The following is a 16,015-nucleotide window of genomic DNA, read 5'->3' as shown; positions in this document are numbered from 1 at the left end:
TGTAATTAAAGAAGCCTGGTTTTAAAATGTGTGTATGTTCCTTTTTTAAAGGGAACACATTTTCTTAATTTTTCCCTTTCACATTAATTTACCTTACTTGTTTTAATGTTACCTTTTTAAAAAAAGACTGACGAGTTAAAAGCTTGAATTTATTAAATCTATTGATTTCTACTGATTTCCATATGATATGAAAGTCAATTAGCAGATGGTTGGTTATTTGTATAAACCATCCAGAGTGAACATCATTTATGTATGTCAGTTACAATAGTAATAATAATTATTGATTATTTAAGAATTATACAACACTGAGGAACTGTAATGTGTACTTGGGGTTTAAAGAATGATGAATTGATACATTTTTCGTTTTTTCTTTAAATGACATAAACAATGAATTAAATCTCAAAATATTTGCTTTTCAAATCTTTGAACATGACTAAACCAAAAACTTAGGATCAATGCTCATTTCAGAATATACATGGAACATAATGACATCATCTACCACAACAAAGATTAGGTTTCCTATCTCACCTTCTTTGCACTCGGGCCCCGTCCAGCCCTCAATGCAGACCTTGGAGCCGCTGGGGTCGCAGCTGAAGTGACCGAAGAAGTCATCACGGGCCCGGCAGAGTTTGTTGCAGAAAGGTCCGTAGTAGTTGGAGTCACAGCGGAAGCGAAGACGGTACTCCAGACTGAGCACCCGTCCGTGGTGACGATGCGTCTGCCACTGTTCACCGGGGTTCAACATGGAGGAGAGGAGGACTCGCTCGATTAACTGGCCTGAAGGAAGAGGAGAGGAAGACATACTTTCTAGAAATGTGTAGTAGATCCAACTGATGTATAAACACCTCAATGGCTCATTTACACACAACATATTCATATACAGATGTGGGCGGAGCCTCCTGTCCATGTTCTGCATTTATTTTGTCTGTATTTTTGCACGTCTTCTGAAAGCTTATGAACAAAGATGAAACAGACAAAATAAAGCAGTACCACAAGAAATCATGGGGGGGCAGTGTAACCAATAGTTAAATCGAGACAGACATAGGACATGAGGAAGAAATTTCAACCATGACCAAACTGTTTGATAAGAGACTTTAAGAGTTTGTAAGTTGGACCATCAGCATTTGCAATGCATTTTGCCTATTTTTTAAGAATTTCATTATAACAACCTCCTCCGCTGTCACCATGTTTATGGTTGTGAGGAGCATTCGATGCTGCGCAGCCCTCGAGTGGATAAATTGCTTAACAACCTTGTCATCACAAAGGATGCATGGGAGTAATTGACGGTTACATCATATGAACTGGATGAATCTCTCTAAGTAAAGGCAGCATAGAGGAGTAGTAAAAACATGATAAGGTGAATGTGTTGCAACCACATCCAGCAGATACGATCCAGCATTAACATTAATGTGATGTCATGTTTTGAGCCACCTGGTACTATCTGCTACTGTTACTGTTCATTGTGGCTCTTTAGCTGTTTAATTGTTCACTGCACCATCTAGTTTCTAACTTCGTCCCTCAGCCGCGAGGTGCTGTGCTGTCACCGTTCAATGGGTTTTAAGAGCTTTTTCACAGAAAACAACAGCCCATGGCAAGAAAGAACACTGATTAGAGTGGCCATAAAATCAAAACAATGAATTAAACGATATTAAGCCCAATGAGGAGCAGAAGATAACTGCAGACTTCACTCAATATTCCCTGTGGGTTTGTTTCCCTTCTTAGCTATTTGGTGCTGCTGTTCAAAATGAAAATATCAATTGTTGCAGCTTAAACTTCTCAGCTGCTTTGCATGCAACGCTCACTTAAGTAAAAACATTTTTACGACAACAGACAAATTCATGTGTTTCTCACGGTCTGAGTGAGTTAAATTCTCTGTAACTCTTTCATCCTTTAATTTGTTTAGGATTTCTTGGGTACAACAGTCAGCATCACGGCGCTTGATTAGACAGTGAGCGTTTGAACAGAAAACTACAAAAAAGTTGTGTGTGGATATTGATGGAGACAAGAGTCAACTGTAGGACCAGACAAAAGGGGTCGAGGGTCTGCAGAGAAGAGAGGGGCCAGCCTGAACACTAGAGAGGACCAGACGAGGCCCAGGGGCAGCGGCTGCTGATCCTGACCCCTGGAGGGGATTTCCCAGAGGCTCTGTCCCCACAACTCAGTTATAATCTCCTCTGACAGGGTATTAACACAGAGCATTGAGAATATGTCTGTGTGTACATGTATGTCTGTGTGTACATGTATGTATGTGTGTGTGTGTGTGTAAGAGATGGTGGTGAGGATGAAGGGAAAGATTGTGAGATAGTAACACAGAAAGGAAAGGGAAGCCACGTTGGACCTAAGTCAGTGATGGAGAGACAGAGTATGTGTGTGTGTGTGTGTGTGTGTGTGTGTGTGTGTGTGTGTGTGTGTGTGTGTGTGTGTGTGTGTGAGAGACAGAGGCAAACAGAGCCAAAGAGGAAGGGAGGCAGCTATTAGCAAACACACATAACAAACTGCCTGATGGAGAGATGAGATCACTGTGGTTTGACACAAAGGAATGAAAACAGGGGCACATATTGGCCAGAGTGTGTGTGTGTGTGTGTGTGTGTGTGTGTGTGTGTGTGTGTGTGTGTGTGTGTGTGTGTGTGTGTGTGTGTGTGTATTTAAGAGAGTAAAAGAGGAATGGGGACAGAGCGGACACTGAGCAAACTGTTAGCTCAGCCATGTAGTCAAATCTGAGGGCCCACTTTTCCAAACACCCATCACGCAACTGCAGTGCATTGTGGGTTTTTCATTATTTTATGACTCTGGCATGTCAAAGGGCTAATTTCATCATCACCTCTTCTCTGCCAGAGGAGAAGAGCCGCAGAAGCAAGGGTAGGAATAAAAAATAGCCGCATTACCAGAGAGCACAGCAGGGAAGGTGTATAACAGAGTCTGATTTCCTCTGTGATGTGATTAGATGAGATGCAACATGTGAGCACAAGCACAGAGACAGAAGCTGAGAGATAGAAGAGAGGCTCAAATACGAGGTAAGAAAAACAACAGCATGAACTCGTCTTTGAAATCACACTTTCAGAAGCAAACAGAATACGTGCAGCGGACACACAGGGTTTGTATCTGCAGGTAGACAGAACACTTGAATCTCTGCCTCTGGCCTCCAGTGATTGTCCCCACTGCCCAATCAACTGTCAAATACTTGCTTTTGACTGTAGCTGCAGGAGAGGAAACACCTCTTCTCCACTTTGTTTTCCAAATCAATAGATTAATGGAAACCAATGCATCAGCCAGGTAGTGATTCTTGATTTTGTTTGCTGTGATGTTTCCATGGCTGCTCCAGTGAACTTTCTGTCATCTGGGTAAAAGCACAAAGTCTAAACATGTGTCTTGAATTCTAAAGACAAGCTGGTTTACATTATAATGCTTTAATATTGAAGTCCACTTTCTCTCCAGTGGCGGTTGCAATTTTGTGGTTGCGAGTGCTGCGTCAATACAGTTGACTCATGGGTGAACACAGCTGCACCCAAAATGACCTTGTACATAAGTTAACAGAGGGTTAATAAGGTGGAAATTAAACCGCTGCTGCTTTAACATGATTCTAGCTGATTACACCAAGCATGGGCGGCACGGTGTCGCAGTGGTTAGTACTGTTGCTTCACAGGAAGAAGGTTCTGGGTTTGAGCCTGATGCCCAGCTGGAAACTTTCTGTGTGGAGTTTGTATGTTCTATCCATGTTTGCATGGGTTTTCTCTGGGTACTCCAGGTCCTTCATAGTCCAAAGACAAGCAGATTAGGTAAGTGAGACTAAATTGCAAGGTGTGAATGTTAGTGTTAACGGTTGTCTGTCTCTGTACATCAGCTGGTGACCTGTTCATGGTGTAACCCGCCTCAAATGTCAGCTGGGATTGACTCCAGTTACCCCACGACCGTTAAAGGGATAGTTCACCAAAAATTTCAAAAATAATTGACCCTTGAAATTCCAAAAGGGTTTTGTGGGCCCACCCCTGCATCTGCATAGTGGTGAGTAGATAATGAATGAATTTTCATCTTTGGGTGAACTATACCTTTAAAGGATAAGCAGTATATATAGTGCTTCCAATGAGTTGTCATGCCAGCACATCATATTCAAATTTGTCCTGCCACATTTTAATAGAGATCTCTTAATAACATGCTAATTTAGGCATGTATGCTCACAGACTCACGCTATCATTATTAAAGTTATTGCTGTCCATGCAGACAGTCAGTACTCACTGTTTCAGCTCCAGTTGTGCACGTACCATGTAATGCAACTCTCTTGAGAACTAGTCTGTGTATCTGTCGCGAGGAACCTATTGCACGTGAGAGCGACCTTCGTGTGTGTGCTACATTCACCCCCTCTTTTGCCATAGATTGACTGAATTCTGTTTCTAAACGCTGTAGATAATAGATGGGTGTTTACTCCACACACGAAACTCCCAAAATTAAAATCACCCTGAGTGGAGTGTAAGACAACGATAGTGGTAGGGGCGATGTTTTACGTGTGGGCCTCATTTTCATTTGTAAGGTTAGTATATGGACAATAACTTCATGATGTTGTATTTATCAACATTTTGCAGGGATAACGTGAAGAGAAAAGTGGATATATGGCACCATGTGGCACAAATGTGAGGGATGTAGGTTTCAAATTCTTCCAAAAATCCTTCAAATGTTTTATGATGAAGTAAATGTGTATACAACAAAAGCTTACCCCAAAAGTAAATGCTGAGATCTGGGAACATGGTGAAAGTGAAGAGACACGAACATGTGCAGGTCAGATCAGAGAGACTTTAAATAAACCTCCAGCAACATGAAATCGCAGGACTGTTGAGTTAGACTGTATTACTTTAAGCTAGGTGTACCTAATAAACTGCCTAATGAGTGTGAAAGCAAAACTAAATAGTGCTCACACAGAGATATTCCTGAACTCACCCACTAACAGTATTATAAGAAACATTTCAGTTACACTCTCTTGTGGATTTACTTCCAAGTAAAAGTCTGTTTGCAATTTGTCTGGATATTTGTGTTTATTATCCGGTTGAACATTGATTTTACAGATCTCAGCAACTACTTTAGCCATTATAAATAAAAAAATAATAGGACAAAAACTATGGAAACAAAACAAATGCCAGAGAATCCTTTGTACATTAACACCAGCAACCTTTTTTTTAAACAAAACTCAGTGAAGGTCACCTTATTGATGCACAAAGAGCATCGTTTTTCTCACTATTTCCAAGGAGGCACAGTCGAGCTCAGTAATCCTTTCTGATGAGCAGCCGGGCTTGATAAGTCCATTCAGACTGCTACGGAACGCCTGTGTTTGGGCTGAGCTAAGCTGGCGGCCTAGTGAACGGCTTTAGACCCAATGTAAAGGCTGTCGGTGAGCTCCGGTGGAAACGGCACATAATGCAAACAAGATTTAAAAGCGGCGCTGGAGGACAAAGGGGAGGAGAGTTGGAAGAGGACGGGAGAGATGGACAAGAGACGGTGAGGGATCTGTTGTGCAGCTCTCATTATCTCAGCTATCTTTTGGATACGACCACGGTCCCTCCTCTGGCTGAGAGCAAGGCAGAGGATGGTGGGATGAAAGGGAAGCCTGTGGCATGACAGGAATGAGGAAAGCATACGAACATCTGTCTCCATCTGTGTGTGTGTATGTGTGTGTGTGTCTTTTTATAGCATGCAGCTCACATTCCCTGTCATGGAGCTTTTCCTGATTATGAGGAGAAACAACAAGGAGACGAGCAGGAAATTAAAGGGTCTGGATAAAAGACCCTCTAACCTCGTACGATCATAGACATAAACACACTGAGGATATTTTCACATTGTTTCACAATGTTGAGCCACACTACTCGTAAACAAGCCCTCACAGCATTGTTGCCTTTATAAATGTTGCTCGATGAAAACAAATCTTTTCTTGGTGAGACGGGGAGAACACTGGCCTTTAAAACCAAAACACGATCGTCTTACTTCATGTTCCACAAAACAGAGGTGAAAACCAAACTGCACTGACAGCTTCAGAGTCAGTTAACTTTAGCTGAAGCTGATTTATCAACTTTTTCCAACCACATTCTTTAAAATTCCATTTTGATTCTTCAGTAATCTTAGTCATTCTTCTTTGTCATATGGTGGAATAACAATTTGTAGGACTACTGGAGTTTTTTTTTTTTTTTTACTGTGGATGTAAATTATCACTACAAAAAAGGCATAAGGAGGATGAGAAACATTCATGATGAAAACATACACAGACAACTTGTAGGAAACATCCTTCAGTATTAGCCCCTCTTTTCACATTCATTTCTACAAACCGACAGGCCCACAAATCTGTATCTTCACCTGACTCTGCTGTGTCGTTATCGTGGTCCAGAGCCTCCAACACAAGAGAGAAAGACTTCTGTGAAGAAAACACAGAGAAAATGTCTGTCAAGCATGTGTCACAAACATAGGTCGAGTTTAATTTCACATTTAACTATATGAACAGGGTCTATATCTACAGATAACAACTATATTCATGATCCAGCTTTGTGTAGGTGTATGTATGACCAGAAGCAAAATGTGGAAAACCTGTGCTTGAAAATTTGAAGTTGGTGAAAGTGCACATAAGCTTTGTAGTTGTTAAACATAGAAATTTAAGTAAAACTTGTACACAAAATATATTGAAAATGAGTTTACATGAAGATTGCTGCGTATGACACTGAAATCAACTGTGTTGACACATTTAAATACAGATTTTTTTTCCACCTTTCATATAGCCTACAACCACACATATTTTCTGCACATTTCAATACTTTCACAAGTTTAAGGCGTTTCTGTTCCATATAGGCAGTATTTTCTTTACTTATATGTGTCAGAAAGAATACAAGTTATTTCCTGCATACTTAAAATGTTAATGTAGGTTCAATATTTAAATGATTGAAATGCTTGGGAAAGCATCAGAGGTGAGTTACTGCCTGTAAAAGTAAAGGTCTGCAGCTGTTTTCTGGTTCAAGAAAACATCAACCTGCAGCCTCATAGACAGAGATAAAGAAGGAGGGCCATTACATCATTGTGTTGAGGGAGGACATCCAAAAAATACGTGTTTATTTGAATGAACACACTCTTGGAGCATGATGCTTGATTGCTTGTCCTATAGCATGTCTTTCTCCTGGATGGCCTTGGCATGGACTGTAGCATGGATTTAAAATAGACATGAATGTATATTTGAAAATGAATATATATAAAATTCAGATTTTTATGCAAAGATAATGTTAATGTTGGTCGTCCTGCAGCTAGAGGACATTTTCATATGATGACTTTGAGCTTAAAGAGATTTCACACTGGAGAGATAACAAAGGAGATGTGTTTTTTCTTCTTTCTTGCTCTTTTCTGAAGCATAATGATTCAGACCAACACTTTCCCCTACAACCCTTTCCCTCTATCTCTGTCTCTCTGTCTTTCTGTTCTTGCTCCATCGACCCATCCCTCCCTCTGTGAAACACGCCGCTGCCTGTCATGCAAATATCTCTTTGCCGTGTGCATCGTGTGTAAGGTTTCTCCTGAGGGGCCGCATGGATGTGCAGTCCTGTCTTTGTTGACGGAGCACACAGCCAGAAGGGGGGATGAAAGGGAGGAGAGGAGGCAAAGAATGGAGTAAAGGGAGATGAGCAAGGTGTGAAGTGAAGGAGAGAAGGATCCGGTGGGAGGTAAAGGGCAGGAGGTCTGCTCTGTCAGGAGGTGAAAAGAGGCGAAGGAGCCACAGAGAAAATGAGGGGTTGCAGTGGAGATGGGATTTATGTCCAGTATGTCTGTATTCAACAGATGAGGAGATGGGATGAAAGAGTGCGCAGGATGATTGTAGAAGAGGAGAAAATGATGGAGAAAGTATAATTACACAGGCAGTATGTAAAGATAAAGGGCAGAGAAGATAGATGAGAAACGCAACTGCCGCAGCATGCGGTGGAATAACGATTTGTCCGACTCCTGGAGTTTTTTTTTAGATGTGATGAAGAAAGAGAGCGCAGAGGTCGGAGGGAGGTGAAACAGAAGCAGCACAAGATAAAAGAGAAAAGATTAGAGCAGAAGACAAAAAAAAGGATGAGATCAGATGAGAAACAAGTAGTAGGGGAGGAGGAGGAACACCCACGCACACAGTATTTAGAAGACAAGGTGCTAATGAGATGTGCTGGTTGCAGAGGGCAGGCAGCCAGTTCATTAAAGGCGGCAGACTGCAGCTCGCCCACAGATGGACCAGCTGGAGTCAGTAAGCCTCGGCTTAAAATTATCACCTGAAGTCATGTTCAGTATTTACGATTCATATCTGAGTGTGGTGAGATCCTGCAGTCGACTAACATCAGTTCTGCACAGAAGCAGTGGAGGAAACAGAGGCACTCCAAATCATTAATAAGTGAAAACATAGTTATTAGTGATTTCAAGCATTAAAGTATAAGCACTGGTTCTGCAGAAAAACTGTCCCTGCCCTGATATATTTATTATATATGACATTATAAGGTGGTGGCACTGTCACCTCACAGCAACAAGGATATCACTTTGAGTTCTGAACTCTGTATCGAGTTGCATGTTGTCCAGTGTCTGCGTGGGTTTCCTCCTACAGTCCAGGTTCTGGTTGATTGGAGACTTTGAATTGCCCGTAGGTGTGAATGTGAGTGTGGATGGTTGTTTGTCTCTGTATATCAGGCCTGTGATATGCTAGCGACCTGTTTAGGGTCTATAGCCCTCTCATCAAATGGGATGGGGTCCCCCCTTGACCCTCAAAGGACTAATAATGGATGGATATGATTATTATTAGACACTTAAGCAATAGAAGTAAAATGTTTGATGGAATTGTTACCAGTTAGCCCATACACATAAAAATCATGTGACTCCCACAGACAATATCTTTTACAGTGTAACAAGTCAAAAAGATTACAGAGCCCCTGGTTTATTTATAACCTCTGGAGCCACAACTTTTTCTAATATTCTGCTCCACTAAAGTGAACAGATTATTGTGTACAATCCTAATATGAATGATCACTCAGCTAAATGAAGAGGAGTAATGAAAAGTAATATTAAAATGAAATAAAGTGGAGTAAAATAAAGTAGGAGAGCATTAGGGTGATTCGTTCCAGGACTCTGCAGAGTTAAAGTTGCTGCGGTGCATAATCAGCACGTCTCTCCTGCAGCAGGTTGGTAAATGTTCTGTGGATAAAATGCTGCTGGACATTTTGACAATAAGGACAATTATGACGAACTGCCCACTACTGCAAAATGCTCACACAGCATTACCTCAGTGCTGGCCTGCTCACAGACCTCTGAGCCTTATCATCTTTCCAATCGCTCCCACTGCTCTCACCCTTCCTTCCATCCCCTGCATGTGTCTCTTCCCGTTCTCTGCTCATACCTTCTTCTGCCAACCACTACTGCAGGTTAAGACCTGTGGGAGTCTTTCTCTTTTCTATCCTTATCACCCCCCACCTCAGTGGACACACCCTCACCTCTTCACCCACGAGTGCAGACAGCCAGGTAAACCATGATGCAGTCACTGATACAGGAAGGGCGTATCAGCGGTCTGTCCTGTTTTTAAGGCTGGGATCTTGGACAGAAGCTTCGAGAGGGTCACATTAATCATGATTACCAGGTTAAAAATCACAACAATAAACACTGATAAGACTTTGTGAACAGATCACCTATAATAAGAGCTTCCTGACAACCTTTCCAAAACACACACACATTCACACGGACATTATGGCAATTTGTTTTGCATTTACAACCTGACGTCAAAGACCGACTGACATTAGAGGCCAGGACAGGCGGAGTGGACTGATACAGGATTTGAGAATAAAACAATATGCACAGAGAGGAAAATCAAAAGGTAAACACGACAAAGAAGAGGCTGATAAGATCACAGTCAACAATAAAGTGGTATTTTTACCTCCATCTCTCACGAACAACATGTCAGTGTTACTTGTGCCATTTGTGGTGATAATGGCCAAAGTGATGACAGCAAGGAAATGACATAATGGGAAAGGTGTACATGTGTGTCGATGTGTGTGTGTGTGTGTGTGTGTGTGTGTGTGTGTGTGTGTGTGTGTGTGTGTGTGTGTGTGTGTATATACATGCATTATTTTGTACAGCCGTGGGAGCAGCTCTGTGAGGTTGGATTTAGACCCAGTGGAGATATGCAATAACAATGTTCCGACCTCAGGGTGGCAGTTGAGTAAAAGTCAGTAGGATTCATCCTCTGAACACCATGAATTATTTCACAAAATTTCCTCACAATCAACTATTATTGGTACGTGGTGGCTGGCTTTAAAGGTCATAAATCCTGCCTCCTCCATGTAAGTGGATTGGATATGGACCAAATTTAAATGTTCATCAGTCGCTTTAGTTATTTCTTATCACAATGGTGTTTGTTCAACTGGTAAGTTTGATTTTAATTCCTTATTAAATGTTATAAAAATGTAATGAAAAAACATGATTGACAGTTATCTCAGCAGGACCATCCCTCAAAATTACAATTGGCACAAGATGGTGGCATACGTATCCGCAATATTTTGGCTTCATTTCTGGATAGTGGGAGGAAGTGGTCTTTGTATGTAGTCTATGGTTACAACTGTGTCTGACAAGTCTTTGTGAATAAGACCCATTAAACTTGACAGTCACTTCATATTTGGCCCTTATGGTCACATGTGCCTTTTAAGATGCAAAATGTAATGTTTGATTGTGGATTAAACCCTGTGATGCAGGGAAATTAATATGAAATACAACTATGAATTAGTACGCAACATATCAGATACAGTGGCTATATGTAATCAGATACAGTTGTCAGCTATGTCCTGAGCAAAATGTATATTTTCCAAGTGGAGGTTTGATTTACTCTAAATCCAGTCAGAGCCCAAAATCGCTTCTTAACTCACTTCCACTTCACAACATTAATGATTGTTTTGTCTGCAACATCTGAGCATGACGTCTGAGCTCCTGTACAGAAATAACTCATTTTCATTCAGACCTCACGCCAGTGTTGCCATTTATGACCTGTGCAGATGGTCTGAGTCAGGCATGGCCGCAGAGAGAACAGGGGTTTCCCAAAAAACATGAGACAACATCAAAACATGAGAATTAGACAGGATGATAAGTCTGCCCTTCCCTCGGGCTGCAGGCTGTCTGGTTGTCTGGCCCCGTCCCTTCGCCTGCAGCCTCACACCAGTCCAACAAACAGCGACAAAGCTCGGGATTAGAGCAAACTATGCTATTTCAAACCACTGGGCAGACATTTGTGAGGGCATGCAAATTGAATTAAGTGAAGAAAAATCTAACTGTTTTTTCCATCCTACAAACATCACTGCCTCCTCCACACTCCACTTCCCATTCCTCACCACCAGTTCCTCAGGCTGCCCCCATCCCCTCCGTACCATCCCTCCCTCTATCTTTCCTTCTCTTTTACTCTTTCCCTCTCTCTGTCTCTCTCTCAGACATGGGCAGGGTAGGATATCCCGACAAAGCCGGGCTGTACAAACACAGCTCTACGACAGGAAGGACTCCCAGCCCTGAGAGAGGAATTTCCCCTCAGAGCTCACACACTAATGCATACATGCTTACACACACACACACACACACGCACACACGCACACACGCACACACGCACACACACGCGCACACACGCACACACGCACACACACGCACACACACGCACACACACACACGCACACACACGCAAGTGTCCACAACCCTGACACACACCCCTGCATTCAATTTTACCCTGGTGCCAATATTTATGTCTTCATATACAATTCTTTCATTCAGCACTGACAATATTAGTCCACAAAGTGTCATTTGTCAAGTGAGACAACAGGATTAGTTTTTTTTGCTTCAATCGTCCAACAATAGCTATTTTATCACCGGTGAAACCCTGAAAGTAATAAAACTGCTAACTCTTTGTTTTACAGGCCCCACTTTTTTTTATATTCATCAGCTCATTTTATTAAAATGTTGTACTTCCATTTTCATATTTGCGATTATTACTTTATGGTCTTGGCTCACATTTAATCATTTATGTTTTCCCTACTTTCACCAGGCAACACTTCTCTCCCTCACCACCTACTGCTAATCCATATATACAGTAACAAGGAGCGACGGGTGTGTTCATTTTCAAAGCAATGATTAGTTCAGGGAGACAGATGCTGGTTCACCTAAATATTAATTTACTTTCACAACTGATTTGTGATAAAAGGAGAAAATTAAAAAAGCTTCTGTCTCCATCTTTTAAACTGACTGTTGGGAGATGAAGCATTTGTTTTTCAAACTCCTGTGTATGTTTTTTGAGTCATGGTTAAACCTGTATGCAGTAATTAAACCACCTCCTATAATCCTTTGTGCAAATTTAAACATCAATCAACGCAACAAAAAAAATGCTTGTTGTTTTTATATACCTGCTACATCAGAACGCTCAAGTCATTACAGACATGCAAACAGACTAAAATCAACAAACACACGCCAGCATGCATGCAACAGTTGTCATGACAGCAGCTGTGTCTGTGCCGGTTTGGATGGCTGACACCTTACCTGCACTACCAATTAGCAGCGGAGGTAACCACAGTAACAATGACATTATTATTCCAGAGACAAAGCTGCAGGTGGACATTATTTTAAGATGAGAAAATATAAACATGACTGTATATGGATGTTTGCTCCAGCATGAAATAAAATGTTCTCCGACCTCTGAGGCTCCTACAGACCCATTGTGTCACTGCATGGTTATCAGCTTATAACAACAAATAAAAAAAGAATCTCTTTTTCTTGATAATTTTCTTGATCCTCAAGAGACCCACCCGCTGTCTCTGCTGGATCAAGATGTGGCCAGTGCCCAGGAGAGTAAGCCATATGATCTTCTGCTGGCTGATTAGTGAATTTCTGTGGATATGAACCAAAGCAAGTCATCTCCCTGTCCTCAGGTGGGACACACACACACACACACGAGAAAAGGAATTAGACCCCCGATGTGCAGCCATCCACCCCACCCTGCTCTGATGACCCCGTCTCTATAATTACATGTCTCTGTTCTCGCATTCTCGCCATCTCTTCTGTTTTTCTTTCATTGTGAACATAATTAGCATCAGACTTTATCCTCCCCTCTTTGCCCTCACTCATTTTCAATCTACCCACAGCCATCAATGCCACCATGTCACCGCTCTGTCTTCCACCAAACTCTCTGAGGAGTTATATATAAAGACAGCATTACAAGTGATTTATTCAGAATCCTATTCAGTGACACCACAGATGTATTATCACCTCCAACTGGGGCAGCAATACATAGTTTTTCTGTTGTAGTGGGACAAGGTGGAAGTAGTTTTAATCCATGCATACAGTTAGTTAAGTCCAGTAACATAGTGTCCTGAAATTGTTTAAGCAGTAATTTATAAATTCTATTTTTTATTTTCTTCAATCTTTTCCCTTCTGTGAAATATTGAATGATTTAAAGGTTATAGCTATCTGAATAAAACCAGAGGTTTCCAGGCAAAGTGTCTCTGGTGGAACAACTCAGTCCAAATTAGCGCATATTATATATAAATTTCATCCACTACACTTTTATATACAAACACCACAATACACATCCCCCTCCCATACACACACACACACACACACACACCACATACCTCATAGAGCTTATGATTCTCCCAACAGTGTGAATGAGTCATCATGACGCAAACACACACACCCTACCCTAAACACCTGTGCCCCCACACAGAGATCATCCACGGACCGCCCCGCACCTTCCTCCCTTATCTGCATCTCACTTCCTTCTTCAGTCAGACGCCCCTCATCACTGCTTACATCAACTTTACCCTCTTGCCCATTAATCTCCACTGTTACTACCACCCTGCACCCCCTGCTTCACATCCCGCCATCACAAACCAGACTGACACAACCCCACCCCCTCACCCCCTTCTCTCCGACTTCCGCAGGAAATTACCTCGTCTAGCCACTGGACGCTTCACAGCCACGGCTGCACTTATGTCATTATGAATGAGAAAATAGAACGAGTGTGGGATGAGTGTGTGTGTGTGTGTGTGTGTGTGTGTTTCTCAAGTCAGGACATTTTATTGGACTTAAATTATGAGTCTGAGGCTAAGAATAAAAAAGTGAATCAATAAACAAAATTTGACAAAATTAAATGGAAAAAAAACAAAAATATGAGTTTGATTGTAAAACTATAGCGGGTCAAAGGACATCAGCTGAGTAACGGTCCTTCATATTCACACAATGAAACGGACATTTGGATACGTTCAGACCTCAAACTCAGCACCGACCACTTGTGATCAGATCACTTACGATGGATGTTACTGTAATACCAGATCTGAACAACGTCTAAGTCCTGACGCACATGGACCATGTGACTTAAACATTCACATATGACTCAGACTAAGGGGAAAACAAGACTGTTCTTTTCCTAATATCAATACAAGAAACCAACACAAATTCCAAATATTCATCTTCCTCATGTTCTCAACATTGTCCTCTTTGAGGTTTGGTGCTATTTTAATTGTGTGCCCTTGTTTTCTGCTTCTTTTTCTGGAATGGTTCGATAGCACTCGACCGGAAAATTGGAATTACCGGTGGTTAATTCTGCCCAACCAGCTCCTAATGTTAGCACAATGGCAGTGGATGGAAACAAGCGTTGAAATTCAAAATCTGCTCTAGATTTGGATGGAAACTCCCCTGGTGCAACAGAAAGCCAATGGCTGAGGCAGCCAAGGTTACAAGGATACTGTCCATCCATTATCCTCCCTTATCCTTTGAGGGTAAGTTGACATTTGGGTGAAAGGCGGGATACACCCTGGACAGGTCAGTAGTGTATCACAGGTTGAGACAAACACCCATTCATGTTTACATTCATGCAAATCTTAGTCTTTAATAAATTTTAACCCAATCTGCATCTGGACTGTGGGGGGAAGCTGGAGTTCGTAAAGAACTTGCAAACTCCATGCAGAAAGATCCCAGGGATTCAAACCAGGAACCTTCCTCCTGTAAACTGACAATGCTGATCACTGTATCACTATCATTATCACTATCATCATCAATATCAATATCATCATCATCATCATCATCATCATCATCATCATCATCATCATCATCCTCATATTTTCCTTCAACCCTGCTCTCAATCAATCATGTAATTGCTCTTATACAGATTTACAGTCTCTTAACACTTCGCTTAATATTTATTGATAAGTAACTTTTATTAGAATATGAAGTTAATATGAATTTCCTGCAGAGCTGCATCGAAGCTCAACCTGAGCAGAGGCCTAATCAGATGGAATAAATTAAAGTGTGTGTGTGGGTGTGTGTGGCTTTTAATAATATGTCACAATCCGACACATGCTGAGGGTGAGACATGTTTCTTCTCTGCAAAAGAGGTCGTGAATACGTAAATGAAGGATGTATGAAAATTATATTAATGTGAAATCATGGACATTAAAGTGGCACTTGTGAAAATTATATTTCTTCTATGTTGGAATATGTGAGCTAGAATGACAGCCATACAATTAACATAAAAAAACCACCATACATTATCGTAAAGAGGATTAAATGGCTTTTCAGTGATTGGATGACAGGTGGAGTAAAGTGGGGATCATAAACCCATCAGACTGACAGAGAGAGAGAGCAGGGGCCTATAAATGATGTGATAATGAGACACACTGATGAAAGTTTGACGCACCATAGATAAGAACATGAGTGTAATGGACCAGAGCTGGAGGGGAATCAAGAGACAGGCTTAAAATCATTTTGAGGACATATATGGAGAACATGTTTCACAATGTGACGGCTAAAAATGTTTGTGGTTGTTCCTGTCCAGATCGGGGAACACAAGAAACCACAGAGACGGGGAGGATTTATGATGGCTGTGCTGCAACGCTGCCTGCTCTGTGTAATCCACAGGGACGTGAACATCATGGGAAAGCAGAACAACACCCAGAGAACAAAAGGTTCATGATGAGCGGTTCAAACAAGAAAGCGAGCAAGGTGACGGGTGAGAGATGTTGGA

The 16,015-nt window shown here is 41.6% G+C and overlaps 1 protein-coding gene across 1 annotated transcript in view; it reads right to left on the bottom strand.

Annotated features, from left to right (window-relative positions):
* LOC109630077 (protein jagged-1b) overlaps positions 1–16,015 on the bottom strand; it is a 41,667-nt gene that overhangs the window by 13,381 nt on the left and 12,271 nt on the right. Inside the window, exons 3-4 of the mRNA XM_069533905.1 lie at positions 6,334–6,391; positions 529–777 (exon numbers count right to left, since the gene is read on the bottom strand). Coding sequence (XP_069390006.1) covers positions 529–777; positions 6,334–6,391 — 307 coding nt within the window. The remainder of the gene's footprint in view (positions 1–528; positions 778–6,333; positions 6,392–16,015) is intronic.

This window comes from Paralichthys olivaceus, chromosome 11 (genome assembly GCF_024713975.1).
Source record: "Paralichthys olivaceus isolate ysfri-2021 chromosome 11, ASM2471397v2, whole genome shotgun sequence".
Taxonomy (NCBI): Eukaryota; Metazoa; Chordata; class Actinopteri; order Pleuronectiformes; family Paralichthyidae; genus Paralichthys; species Paralichthys olivaceus.
Note: the sequence above shows the minus strand (reverse complement) of the source record. Positions and strands in the feature narration are given on the sequence as shown.